The 14,821-nt window shown below is 38.0% G+C and overlaps 1 protein-coding gene across 7 annotated transcripts in view; it reads right to left on the bottom strand.

The window, feature by feature from the left end:
- KIF1B (kinesin family member 1B) overlaps nt 1-14,821 on the bottom strand; it is a 154,637-nt gene that overhangs the window by 95,677 nt on the left and 44,139 nt on the right. For all 7 annotated transcript variants that reach the window (XM_088845438.1, XM_055419531.2, XM_055419532.2 and 4 more), the window contains exons 6-10: nt 14,576-14,754; nt 13,891-14,002; nt 9,285-9,362; nt 8,496-8,561; nt 3,670-3,745 (exon numbers count right to left, since the gene is read on the bottom strand). In XM_088845438.1, coding sequence (XP_088701564.1) covers nt 3,670-3,745; nt 8,496-8,561; nt 9,285-9,362; nt 13,891-14,002; nt 14,576-14,754 — 511 coding nt within the window. The remainder of the gene's footprint in view (nt 1-3,669; nt 3,746-8,495; nt 8,562-9,284; nt 9,363-13,890; nt 14,003-14,575; nt 14,755-14,821) is intronic.

Raw genomic sequence — 14,821 nt, 5'->3', positions numbered from 1 at the left:
AAAGATCCAAAAACATCAGCAAAGAGGAGTTACATCTGATTACGTGCCTCTCAAAGGAGCATGGGGTTTTCAAAAAGGAACAACAACAACAAAAAAAGGAACAACAGTTTGAAGCAGGTGTGTGGTCAGATAAACAACTACTCCACAGTTCATGTCCTGAAGTAAACAAGACATGGGAGCAAACCCTGATTTAAAGGTGGGCAGTAATGTCACAGGCAAGATATTAAAGATGCTCGCTAAAAGTAGCACCTTGGTTACTCTATTAGCTAAGATGGCAGTGCAGGAAGACACTGAGCTCACCTCTTTCCACAGGCACACAAAATAACAACTATTTACAAAGCAACTATTGGTAAGAAAAATCAAACGACTAGCAGAAAAGTCCTAAAACTAAAGAAGGAATCACAAAGAGACAGGTAGGTGGGGCAGAGATATGGAATAGTCAAGACCCACAGCCCTGGGTAGTCGAGCCACAAATGAGGATAATTACAACTGCAGAGGTTCTCCGCAAAGAGCAAGGGGTCCGAGCTCCGCATGGGCTCCTGCACCAAAAAGATAAGCCACCAGAAAGTTTGATTTAAAGCCCAACAGGGCTTACTTTTGGGAAAGTCAGAGGGCTGTGGGAAGAGAGACTCCATTCCTAAGGAGTATACACAGTCTTACATGCCCCGGGACCCGGGGCAGAGGCAGTAACCTGAAGGGAGACTGGGTCAGACCCCTGGGCTGATCCTAGAGGACAAGAGGCAGCAGTGCTCCCTGGCGGCAGCCAATTTTGGAAGCTCGTTCTACCACAAGGACACTGGTACAGAAAGTTCCACTTTGGAATTCTCCCTCTAGCTGATAAGTGCTGGGACTTGCCTTACCCACCAGCAGGTCTGCTGTCTTAAGACCCCAGAACCCACAGCCACCCAGTCCTGTCTACCTGAGTGCCCAGGACCTGTGCCCTACCCCACACCAGTGCACTGGCACTAGCCCCAGCCTCAAGAACCCCTAAGGCCCTACAGTCAGAGACCCTGGGCCCCAGCTGTGCCCACCAACAGGCTGGCACTAACCCCAGGATGTCCTGGGCTCCAGTCCCATCTGCCAGCAGGCCAATACCAGCTCTAAGACACCCTGGACCCTGCAGCTACTCTAGGACCTAGCCCTACTCACTGGCATGCCAATACCAGCTTTGGGACACCAGATTCTACAAGCATCCTGTCAGGAACTGGCCCTGCCTGCCAGAAGGCTGACAACACATCCAGGCCCCCAGACTTGGAATCACCCACTCCTGAACTCAGCCCCACCCACCAATGGATGGCAGCCTCCACACAATGCAGGGCCTAGAAACCAACCAGAACAGGGGTCAGTCATACCTCCCAGACTTTCCACAGCAGCCAGACTGCCACAACAGAAGGACCCACGCAGCCCAAACATGGGACATCCCTAGAGCACACAGCTCTGGTGACCAGAGAGAAGTGCACTGCTGGGATACACAGGACGTCTCCTATAAAAGGCCACTTATCCAAGGTCAGGACACCTAACCAACCTACCAGATACACACAAAGAAAAACAACAAATAAGGCAAAATGAGGCAACAGAGAAATATGTTCAAAATGAAGGAACAAGATAAAACCCTGGAAGAACTAAGTGGAAAAGGCAATCTACCAAATAGAGTTCATGGTAATGATTGTAAAGATGTTCAAAGAACTCGGGAGAAGACTAAATGAACAGAGTAAGAAGTTAGAAGTTTTTAACAAGAGTTAGAAAACATAAAGAAGAACCAAAAAAAAAAAGAATAACTGAAATGAAAAATAACACTAGAAGGAATCAACAGGAGATTAGATGATACAGAGGAATGGATCAGGGAGCTGGAAGATGGAATCGTGGAAATAACTAAGGCTGAACAGAAAAAAGAAGAAGAAGAAATGAGGACAGTATAAGAGACCCCTGGTACAACATCAAGTGTATGAACACAAGGCTGCCCAAGGAGAAGAGGGAAAGAACACATTTGAAGATATAATAGATGAAAACTTCCCTAACCTGGGGAAGAAAAAAGACATCCAGGAAGCACAGAGAGTCCCAAACAGGATCACTCTAGAAACACTGTAATTAAAATGGCAAAAATTAAAGATAAGGAGAGAATATTAAAAGCAGCATGGAAAAGAAACAAGTTACTATAAGGCTATCAGCTGACTTTCCAGAAGAAACTCTCTAGAAGGCAGTGGCACGACATATTTAAAATAATGAAAGGGAAAATCCTATAACTAATAATCTCTAGCCGGCAAGGCTTTCATTCAGATTTGATGGAGATATCAAAGTTTTTACATTTAAGCAAGAGCTAAAAGAGTTCAGCACCACCAAACCAGTTTTACAAGAAATGTTAAAGGGACTTCTCTAAGTAAAAAAGAAAAGGCCACAACTAAAAACATGAAAACTACAAAAGGAAAAATCTCATACAGTAAAAGTAGTAAATCAGTCATGTATAAAGCAAGTAGGAAGGTTAACAGACAAAAGTAGTAAAATCATCTCTATCCTTAATAAAGAGTTAAGGGATACACAAAACAAAAGATGTAAAATACGATGTTAAAACATTAACACATGAGTTGGAGGAGCAGTAAAAAGATTGGGTTGTTAAAATGCATGAACTTAGATCAATAATTCAAAATAATCCACATATAAAGACAGCTATGTACAGTTGGGACATACAGTGAATAACTATATAACATCTTTGTATGGTAACATATCGTTAAGTAGACCTATTGGTGATTTGTTTGAAACTCATAGAAACACCAAATCGCTTTTTGTGTATCAGGAACTAACAGAGTGCTGTAGGTCAACTATACTTCAAAAACAAACAAACACGGAAAAAGAGAACAGACTTGTGGTTACAGTGGCAGTGGTTAGGGCTGAGGGGAAATTAGATGAATGTAGTCCAAAGGAACAAACTTCCAGTTATAAGATAAATAAGTACTAGGAATATAATCTACAACACGATAAATATAATTAACACTGCAGTAAGTTATATATGAAGCTGAAGCTCCAATACTTTGGCCACCTGATGCGAAGAGCCAACTCATTAAAAAAGACCCCGATGCTGGGAAAGATTGAAGGCAGGAGAAGGAGATGACAGACAATGAGACGTTTGGATGGCATCACCAAATCAATGGATATAAGTTTGAGCAAGCTCCAGGAGATAATGAAGGACAGGGAAGCCTGGCATGCTGCAATTCATGGAGTTGCAAAGAGTCGGACGTGACTAAGGGACTGAATGATGACCATGTTATATATGAAAGTTGTTGAGAGAGTAAATCTTGAGTTCTTATCACAAGAAAAATTATTTTTCTATTTGTTTAATCTATACAAGATAATGGATGTTCACTAAACTTACTGTGATAATCATTTCATGATGTATGTAAGCCAAATCGTTATGCTGCACACCTTCAATTTCTACAGTTCTGTATGGTCAATTATATCTCAAAAAAACTGGTATAAATAAATAAATACAATTAAGGTAAACAAATTCAACCAACTTAAATCAAGAGTAAAAATGAAAAAAGAGAAAGACCACTCAAGTTAGTAACAGAGATTATTCTTCTCAAAAAGCAGACACACAGGAAAATGAACCACAAAGATAATTGGGAAACGACTTTAAAAAGATGATTACATACCTTTAAAAAGATGAGTACATACCTAGATTTTCTCGAAGGAGCCAAGTAAGTACAGAATCTCTGTAGGGAATAAAATCAGTTTTCTTCTTCTTCTTACTCTATTAAACAGAAAGAAATGGCCTTAGCCTTTCTTAGCATTGTTAGAGAGGAATAATTCAGATGGCAGGCAAACCAGTCTAAAATTTCCAAGTAAATTAAATTACAGTGGGGCGCCATTACTGTTGAAATTTAACACTCACAGCTTCAGTTCTTCACAAAACCCAAAGCTCATTCAATAAATAATTATTTCCTATTATATTTTATTCGAAAAATTTACAGTATTCACAGCAGTTTGGAGAATAGCCTAATGAACTACCATATATCCATCACACAGCTCTGACCATTATCAATATTTCACGAATCACATTTCAATTTCACTCAAAGTCTTTCCTACATTTTTTTCTTTCTGAACAATTCTGGAGGAAACTACAGACCCTATGCCCTTTTATCCCTAAACACTTCAGCAGATAAGGACATGCTCTTACACAGCCAGAGTTCAATGACCAAAGTCAGGAAATTTAACACCAATATCACACTACTATCTAATATCCTGTCATTTATAGCTTGTTTAGGGCTCTAAAGCAAGTCCACATTTCACCTAAAAACACTTCAGGTATATATCTCTAACAGAGAAAGACTTTATAAAAAAGAAAAAAGTAACTACAAGACCACTCTCACACTTAACAAAATTAACAATGATTTTTTTAATATCATCTAATAGCAAACCTCAAATAATAATTTTTACTTTTGCAGAGGGGCAAATATGAATCTTGTGCATTCCAGCCTGGATGTATAGGAGCAACTCATTTAATTAACAAATTTATCTGTTCAACCACCAAATCATCAAAGTGGTTACTGCATATCTCATAACTTACATTGTAATACATATTAGGTTTCTTTAAAAGGAAAATATGTCAAAAATAAATCTGACCATTAGAATTAGGAGTCAAAGTGAAAAGGTCTAAGAATGTGATGCAATTTGCTGATCAGGAGATTTAGAGCGACTGCAAGATAAAGTTTCTATATTTATCAAAAGTTTCCTTGTACTGCTCTCTCCATGGCCCATCTCATTATCACAGGATAAAGCAAAAGACACCAATGCAAAACCAGTGTTGAGAAGAAGGAAATTATACCCTCTGAAAGTAAAATACAATGCAAATGCTTTGGCTACTCCAATATCTGCTGGCTGACTACTGTGTGGTGATAATTAAAGAAGTTACTAAGGGGAAAGCTAGGTTTCACTGATAGGCATCTCCCCAGTAACAGGCAATATAATAATTATTATTATTCCTAGCATAATCTGAGGTCCTATTAAACTAAGGATGACCTCAGTTCAGTTCAGTCGCTAAGTCGTGTCCGACCGTTTGTGACCCCATGGACTGCAGCATGCCAGGCTTCCCTGTCCATCACCAAATCCCAGAGCTTGCTCAAACTCGTGTCCATTGAGTCAGTGATGCCATCCTACCATCTCATTCTCTGTCGCTCCCTTCTCCTCCTGCCTTCAATCTTTCCCAGCATCAGGGTCTTTTCCAATGAGTCCATTCTATCAGGTGCCCAAAGTACTAGAGCTTCAGCATCACTCCCTCCAATGAATATTCAGGACTGATTTCCTTTAGGATTGACTAGTTTGATATCCTTGCAGTCCAAGGGACTCTCAAGAGTCTTCTCCAATACCACAGTTCAAAATCATCATTCTTTGGCATTCAGCTTTCTTTATAGTCCAACTCTCACATTCATACATGACTAGTGGGAAAATCATAGCTTTGACTAGATGGACCTTTGTCAGCAAAGCAATGTCTCTGCTTTTTAATATGCTTTCTAGGTTTGTCATAGCTTTTCTTTCAAGGAGCAAGCATCTTTTAATTTCATGGCTGCAGTCACCATCTGCAGTGATTTTCGAGCCCAAGAAAATAAAGTCTGTCATTGTTTCCATTGTTTCCCCATCTATTTGTCATGAAGTGATGGGACCAGATGCCATGATCTTTGTTTTTTGAATGTTTAGTTTTAAGCCAGCTTTTTCACTCTCATCTTTCACTTTCATCAAGAGGCTCTTCAGTTCCTCTTCACTTTCTGCTATAAGGGTGGTGCATCTGCATATCTGAGGTTATTGAGCATGATTTGCTTCTTGCTAAATCCTGGGTATTCAGAGAAAGAGTACTAAGTAGCTGACTTCTGATTTGTTGAGAAGGAAAGGAGGTAGGCAAGTTGGTACTGGAATTCCATCTCATCAAACATGTCCCCTACACCTTGAGATGGCTGAATAGCATCACTGACTCAATGGACATGAACTTGAGCAAACTCCCAGAGATAGTGAAGGACCGGTGGAAGCCTGGCATGCTGCAGTCCATGGAGTCGCAAAGAGTCAGGCTAAGTCATCTTAGTGACTGAACAACAACATTTCAGCCCACTCCACCCACAGACACATTCACCTGAGGACATCATTTCCCACAGCAGGTTGTATTTCTAAGTTACACAGACCTTTAGGGAGAATTAATCCTCTCGGTCATTCATAGCTGAGTGGGACTTTCATTCCACATGAAATTCTTGGAGCCTGAAACCTCAGTTTATCCTCTCCATTCCCCACTGCATCTAAACACTTCACTTTGCCTATCCTTAGTACTGAAAATGCTGCAAGATTTTAAAGTATGCCAATTACAATGACTGCCAACAGAACTGTAAAAATAAGTAAGCAGTGTCAGATTCTAAAATGTTCCATATTCATTTCTGTCAATTAGGCTAAACTAAGAAGGAGTAGCTAAACGAAGAAGTATAAATAGAACTTCAATCTTTTCCATTTAAAAATATCCCAGAACTTTAGCCATTTCTTCTCTGCTTGCTCTCATACAAATTAATCTCCTGTTCTCACATGCACAATTTTTTAAAAACATAGTGTTTCAGCCACTAAATAACAAGCTTTACTTAGATCACTAACCTCACTAAAAAATACTATTTAAGTATGGATGGAAATAATCCTGTTTCTCTTCCCAGTGAAAATAATGATACATCTTAATTCACCAAAAATCATGCTTGTTATATAAAAATTAACATTTATTTCTGACCTGTTATAGTTTATGACACAGACACACAGTACTAAACTGGGTTTTATAAAACAGATTATAAAAGATCATTTGCAAAATTTTGTGACATAGATCAGTGTGGGAAATACATGGAAAAATACTTTGTAAACTTTTCCTCTGGTTGATACAGATGTAAACAGATGAGCAAATTGACAGGACAAGTTAGAAAAATCACTAAATTTTGTCTTCATTGTTCTAGGACCTAGATTAGATACTGGAAGAATATCCACACATGTATTATATCAAATAGCAGAGAGATGTTTTAGTCCCAGGCAGCTCTGTCCAATGAACAAAACAAAACAAAAAGCAAAAATCCAGAAAACCAGCACTTTTAAAAATATTTTTATAGAACTAGAGAATATGCAAACCTATATATTTAAAAATATTTCAAAGCAGACACTGCCTCTATCCCCCATGATACTTTTGTGATTCAGATCAAACTATTAAGTGCCCTATTATTTATGCAAAAGAATATTAATAAATTGTAGAATATCTTTGTAGAAATATAAGGAAAAGAAAAATCTACTGTATCTGGGTTAATAAGAATGCAAACAATGTTTTCTGGAAACACTTAACTGTTAAAAACAGAAATTTAATTTGATCTTAGAGCCTTCAATTTATGTATAACCAAAGAATAAGAAAAAAGTTTAATAATTTACATAATCCATGACTTTTCATGGTAGAAAACCTATATGGCAGTCACCTATATGCCTCCTAAGAGCAACAAAATAAACTTTTTATGGGCGCCATTCTAAAACATCGCTGGCTTCCTGAAATGATAGCTAAATTTTTCTTAAACCTCTTTGTATTGGTGTTCTGTCTCATGATTCACAGTCACTCTAAATAGCAATTCTAAATTCCAGAGCGAGAAAACAAATATAATGCTTCTTGAAGTTTCCATTCCTACTTATGCCTCCAAGCATCCTGCTGAGGATTTAAAATCAGCAACTGATTATACAGCTAGATCATTTCTACCAAGCCCCACCATACCTTGCTGGTGCAGTTATCCTACAGGGAAAAGCATTTAAAAGAGAATGAGAACACAGGATAAGCCTCAAAACAGAAAATATTTTAAGTCATTAAAAAAAAAATTTTTAAGTCATAAATTGAATATCACTTCTCAGAGACAAGCAAGAAAACATTTAATCCTTTTTAGAGATTCAAATGAGGTACTAAACTAGAGCATGAAATAACCAGTACTTCCTCAGCTTCTAACCTAAATAACAAAGCCCCTTATACAAAAATTGTTTCAACTATTTTTGTATAAGGGGCTTCGTTTTAATTCTAACAAATAAGAAAAAAATTCTAACAAACTTTAAAAGATAGTTTATTGGCCCACAAATCAACAGCATTCACCAAGGCAAACTTCTCAAAATACTCCAAAATGTACAGTATCCTACTTAGAAAAGAGCACATAGAAAATAATATGCAATAAATGTACTTTCTCTTACAAGAGCTACAAAATAAGGCTCAAACAGTTAAACCTTAGGTCTTTGCAAAGACCTAGTTTAATTCTAGCCTTTACAGATCTACATTTATTTCATTCTCCTTAATCACTTTTATTTTCAGTACAGTGTGCCATACCTACTATCTTATCTGAAAAGCTCTAAGAAGGGAAAGACATTATATAAAAGGAAAAAAGAGAATACCCTTTATGAGCAATCATAAAATATTAGCCAAGTACATTTGCTGAGTAGACAAACTTTCCCTTACAATGAAATGTAACACTTACCACCTCTGCCAAGGCTGAAATGACTTTACCCAAAGTTGTAAGAGACTTATTAATATTTGCTCCTTCCTGAAATCAATATCAAACATAAAAGAATTATGATAAAGAATTTCTACTATTGCCACATCATACATGATAACATAAAATACAAATAGTCATATGCTAGCATTATTTATTTATGAACACAAGTTCTAAAAACCTTCTTTAACCCTCAATCTTTTCTCCTCTCCACTTGTTGACAGGCCAAGACCACATGCCTAACTCACAGTCCTAAATTATCATCACGATGTCTGTGCTCGAAAAACTCAGATGCACCTTCTTCCCACAACTCACTGACATGCAATTTCTCCTCTTGTTAAGCAAATCTCTAGAAAAGACCATGCTTGTTCTCACATCTGGATTTGTGTATTGTTTTCAAATTATTGCCCCTTACTTCCATCTAACCAAATTCTAACCATTCCTCAAAATACAATTCAATTTTCACCTTGACTATGAAGTCCTCCTTAACTATTATCATGTAACATATCTTGCACTGAAGTCACAAGTCAGAAATCAGAAAATTTCTTCTGTCAATGGTTTTGTGGGCCACACGGCCTCTGCTGCAACTTCTCAACCCTATCACTGTAGCATGAAAGCAGCCACAGACAATGCATGAATAGATGCAGCTGTGTTCCAAGAAAATTTTACCTATGAAAACAGGCAGCGGGCTGGATTTCTCCTACTGGCCATGGCTTGCTAACCTGTGTCATAGGGCATTTACTGACTAGGCTATTTACTTGGTAAAATAAATACCTTTAATCGAGTCCCTTTGGCACCAGTTGAATCAGCTCGTTCACTTCCTGCTAGATCCACCAAGCTGATTTTACTGACCTGTTAAAGAACATTGAGGCAATTAAAAAATAAGCAAGGGAGAAGCAGAAAACATTCAGAAGCAAGAAAATAAAAGATTAAGGCATAGAGAACACTAAAAAGATTAATTAGGCCTCATATGTGGCACAGGAAGACAAATATATGGGCAGTCAATTTAAACAGCATGCAAAAAGAGTTCACAGCAATTATCTTGGTTTAAAAGAAGTAATTTCAGAATAAACACATCTTAAAATGCTATGTCATAAAAATATATAAAACTCATTAACCCGTTAAGTGACATATTAAAAACGAAGGTTTAGCAACTGAAATTCTCACACTGTTGATGGGAATGCAAAAGGATTGCTTTTGAAAGCAGTGTGGCAGATTCTTAAGAATCTGAACAAAAACTGACCGTAAAGACTCAACCATCCTACTAGTTACTTATCAAGAAAAACAACAAACAAGCACACACACAATGACTTTCATATACACAAATGTTTATGGCATCTTCATTTTTAATGATCAAAAACTGGGAACAATTTGGGAATGCAAACTAGTACAGCCACTATGGAGAACAGTGTGGAGATTCCTCAAAAAACTGGAAATAGAACTGCCATATGATCCAGCAATTCCACTCCTGGGCATACACACCGAGGAAACCAGAATTGAAAGAAACACATGTACTCCAATGTTCATTGCAGCACTGTTTATAATAGCGAGGACATGGAAGCAACCTAGATGTCCATCTGCAGACGAATGGATAAGAAAGCTTTGGTACATATACACAATGGAGTATTTTTCAGCCATCAAAAAGAATGCATTTGAATCAATTCTAATGAGGTGGATGAAATTGGAGCCTATAATACAGAGTGAAGTAAGCCAGAAAGAAAAACATCAATACAGCATACTAACGTATATATATGGAATTTAGAAAGATGGTAACCTTAACCCTGTATACGAGACAGCAAAAGAGACATAGGTGTATAGAACAGTCTTTGGGACTCTGTGGGAGAGGGTGAAGGTGGGATGATTTGGGAGAATGGCATTGAAGCATGTATATTATCATATGTGAAATGAATCACCAGTCCAGGTTTGACGTATGATACAGGATGCTCGGGGCTGGTGCACGGGGATGATCTGGAGGGAGGATATGGGGAGGAGGGAGGTGGGAGGGGGGTTCAAGAAGGGGAATACATGTACACCCGGGGTGGATTCATGTCAATCTATGGCAAAACCAACCAATGTATTATTGTAAAGTAATTAGCCTCCAATAAAAAATAAATTAATTAATTAAATTAAATTAATTTATAAAGTTAAAAAAACCTTAATGCCCATCAAAAGATGAATTAATGAGGAAACTGTGAGATATCTACACAATGGAATACTAATCAGTCATGGAAATGAGTGAACTATTGATACATACAACAACACGGATGAATCTCAAAACCATTATGCTAAGTTGAAAGAAGCCAGGCTGAAAATAATATATACCATATGATTCTACTTATACAAAACTCTGCAAAGTGTAAACTAATCTATAGTGACAAAAAGCCAATCAGAGATGGCCTGAGGATGAGGGTGGAAGAGATTACAAAGGAGCATAAGGCAACTCTTTAGGGTAACAGAAATCCTCATTATCTGAACTGTGGTACCAGTTTCACAGGTGTACAGTAGCCCCCTCCTTATATCTCATTTCACTTCCCATGGTTTCAGTTATCCATGGTCAACTATGTGAAAGTCGCTCAGTCGTGTCCGACTCTTGGCTACCCCATGGATTATATAGTCCATGGAATTCTCCAGATCAGAACACTGGAGTGGGTAGCCTTTCCCTTCTTCAGGGGATCTTCCCAACCAAGGGATTGAACCCAGGTCCCCCTTATTGCAGGCGGATTCTTTACCAGATGAGCCACAAGGAAAGCCAAAGAATACTGGAGTAGGTAGCCTATCCCTTCTCTAGTGGATCTTCGGTAAGTATTAAATGGAAAATTCCAAAAACAAAACAATTCATAGGTTTAGTGGTCAAACAGGAGATGGCAAGAGTGAACGTAGACATTCTAGGAATCAGTGAACTAAAATGGACTGGAATGGGTGAATTTAACTCAGATGACCATTATATCTCCAGTAGTCATGTATGGATGTGAGAGTTAGACTGTGAAGAAGGCTGATCGCCAAAGAATTGATGCTTTTGAACTGTGGTGCTGGAGAAGACTCTTGAGAGTCCCTTGGACTGCAAGGAGATCCAACCAGTCCATTCTAAAGGAGATCAATCCTGGGTGTTCATTGGAAGGACTGATGCTAAAGCTGAAACTCCAATACTTTGGCCACCTCATGCGATGAGTTTACTCACTAGAAAAGACTCTGATGCTGGGAAGGATTGGGGGCAGGAGGAGAAGGGGATGACAGAGAATGAGATGGCTGGATGACATCACCGACTCGATGGACATGAGTTTGAGTGAACTCCGGGAGTTGGTGATGGACAGGGAGGCCTGGTGTGCTGTGATTCATGGGGTCGCAAAGAGTCGGACACGACTGAGCGACTGAACTGAACTGAACTGAAGTTGTGTGTCATTTTTCGTAGCATGAAGAAATCTCACTCCATCCCTGTCCATGCCCGGGATGCAATCACCCCTTTATCCACCGTATCCCACTAATCAGTTTATTGTTTATTATTTATTACTATTTATTAATAAAGTTTATTATTAGTAGTAATGCCAATAAAATTAACATCAGATGGCTATCTTAGTAGCCATCTCAGTTATCAGATTAGCTCTTGGGGTATCACAGTTCTGATGTTCAAGTGACCCTTATTTTATTTAATAATGATCCCAAAACACAAAAGCGTAATACTGATAATTCAGGTATGTCAAAAAGAAGCCTTTGACATATAAATACAGAGCTTCTCTTAAGTGTATGCTGAGGTTGCTACTATCTACGGTAGTAATGAATTTTCTATTTATGAAATTGTGAAGAGGGAAAAAGAAATTCCTGTTAATTATCACTGCTGAACTTCAGGCTGCAAAAGTTATGCCCACAGTGTGTGATAACTGTTTTGTTAAGAGGGAAAAGGCACTAAGCTTGTACAAAAAGATATTTTGAGAGTGAGAGAGACAACATTTACATAACAATATCACAGTATATTGTTATTATTGTCCTATTTTTATTATTGCTGTTGTTAATCTCTTAATGTCCCTAATTTATAAATTAAGTTTTAATCACAGGTATACATGTATGAGAAAAAAACAATATATATAAGGGTTTTGATACTATGCAGTTGCTGGCATCTACTGAGGGTCGTGGAAAGTATCCCCTGCAGATGGGGGGAGGGGGGTTTACTATATACATATTTGATCCAGTTTTATACTCCAAATATGTGTGGCTTATTGTACTTCAATAATACCTCCATAAAGTTGCTTTTTTAAAAATGCTTCAGGAAAGTATCCAAATGGATTGTCAAGGAAGCTATGGTTATGGGGTTAATATCATTATTGTTGTAGAGTTGACATCATGGAAGAAAAGAAAAAAAATGCTTTCACACAGCATGTTCCTTGGTACCATTCAGACAAATACTACTAAATTACATTAATACAGAACCTCTGGCTAAGCAGTGTCAAGCTATTTGATTACTCATATGAAGAGTATATTTTTAAAAAATAATCTTCAGCTAAAAACAAACAAGTCATCAAGTAAAAGGTGATTTTAGTTTTTAATGATATTGGCATCACAAAGTTCTCAGGCGAGATCTTTCATAAGAGCCAGTATAATAACTAACTTCAGATTTAAAAATCCAGCTGCATGCTACTTAGGAAAGTAGGCAGAGTAGAAGTCAACATAAGTTTATTACTAATAGTAATGCCAATAAAATTAACATTTATTAAATGGCTATACTGTGCCAGGCATTAGATACATGCACTTAACCTATATTAATACTTACTCCTCCTTATCAATCTTATGAAGTTAGAGAAACTGAGGCGCAAAGAGTTTAAATGACTAACACTGCTGGAAAATGGAAAAGCCAAGATCTAAAGCAAGCAATTTAATTCCAATCTACTATATTTAGCCAACCACTATAGAAAAAGAGAAATTAACAAGCACAAGCATTTGAAGAACACCAAAAATGCTGTGTAGTTATTTTTATCCCAAAAAATAAAACACATCTTGTTTGCTTAAACAGTTCAATTCCACAGTAATATTATCAGAGCTCAAAAAAGTAAAATACATATACCAAAGATGTTAGTAAGGTATTTGAGAGGTTCCAATCAAGAAACTAAGGATTTTCTTCCCCACAGAACTGTTTAACCCTCTAGCATGGAGTAGTTTTTGACACTCTAGTGTTTGGTTTGTTTCTTATTTTCTACCTAGGAATTTCATTTAAAAACCCACACTCAGAACTGGTATAGAGTGGAATATAAATGACAAGCATAAAGTATAATATACCCTCCATTAAGTAAAAGGGCACTTTCCTCCCTTCCACAAAATCCAAAGGTAGTAGGAGGGGCTTCCGAAAACCTCCATTCCACACAACTCAAGCCCAAACACTGAAGTTCTCTACCTTCTCAGTGGAAAGGTTGGTCTCAGTATCATGCTTCTTCTGGGTGAAGACAATGGTAAACACAGCGTGGGAACGGCTACTTGTTTCATTCATGTTGGTAGCTGCCACTGTCCTAAAAAATATAAAGGTGATCACACGATAATGGAATCCTTAGATGAATGTTCAAATGACAGCAGCCTCCAAGTTATAAGCATAACAAACACAAGCAACAGTTTTAAACTTCTTCATATTACAAAACGGCCACTTTCACAAAACTGCTCTGAATACACTTTGTGATCCTATCAAGCTACCTCCAACCTCAAAGGCACCCCATCAGAATCATCTTTCATGCTCCATCTCTACCTTTAGAAAGCACCAAGGCATCTGATTTTTATTGTTCATTAAGTGCTCAATTATTCCAGAATCAATTACTATCATAGGCATGTGAGGACCAACATTTCACCATGACTTGATCGAAACCTAACAGCAGAACTTAACCAAAGTTCTGATGTGGTTCAGTAGTGTGCTATCTGGATAAGAACACCAAATATGCTGACCACTGCTTTTCCAGCACAGCCAAAGGATCAGAGCACTCCATGGTAAAAGCAACTTCCACAGCTATAAATGCGGTCTCAAACCCTTAACCAGGAATAAGGGGTTCAAAATGTGCCAAAAACCTTAATCATGAGTCTGTTTCCTCCCATACCTGGCTTTGTTCCCAGCGTCCATGAGGTCAGCAATGTCTGTGTAGGAAGTGACTGCCAACTTTGACAGGTCCTCCACATAAGGACCAAGAAGGGGATGTTCACGCACACGCAGATGACCCTTGTTTTTGGGATTCAGCAAGTCTCGTACTCTTTCACAGTAAATTTCCATGTAGCTCACCTAGGAATATGTTATTAAAGTGATTTAGAGGACTTGGAAAAAGAAATCCTATACATTAAAAAGTTTA

The sequence above is a fragment of the Moschus berezovskii genome, chromosome 17, assembly GCF_049115385.1.
Source record: "Moschus berezovskii isolate FMDL1 chromosome 17, NW_MosBer_1.0, whole genome shotgun sequence".
Lineage (NCBI taxonomy): Eukaryota > Metazoa > Chordata > Mammalia > Artiodactyla > Moschidae > Moschus > Moschus berezovskii.
Note: the sequence above shows the minus strand (reverse complement) of the source record. Positions and strands in the feature narration are given on the sequence as shown.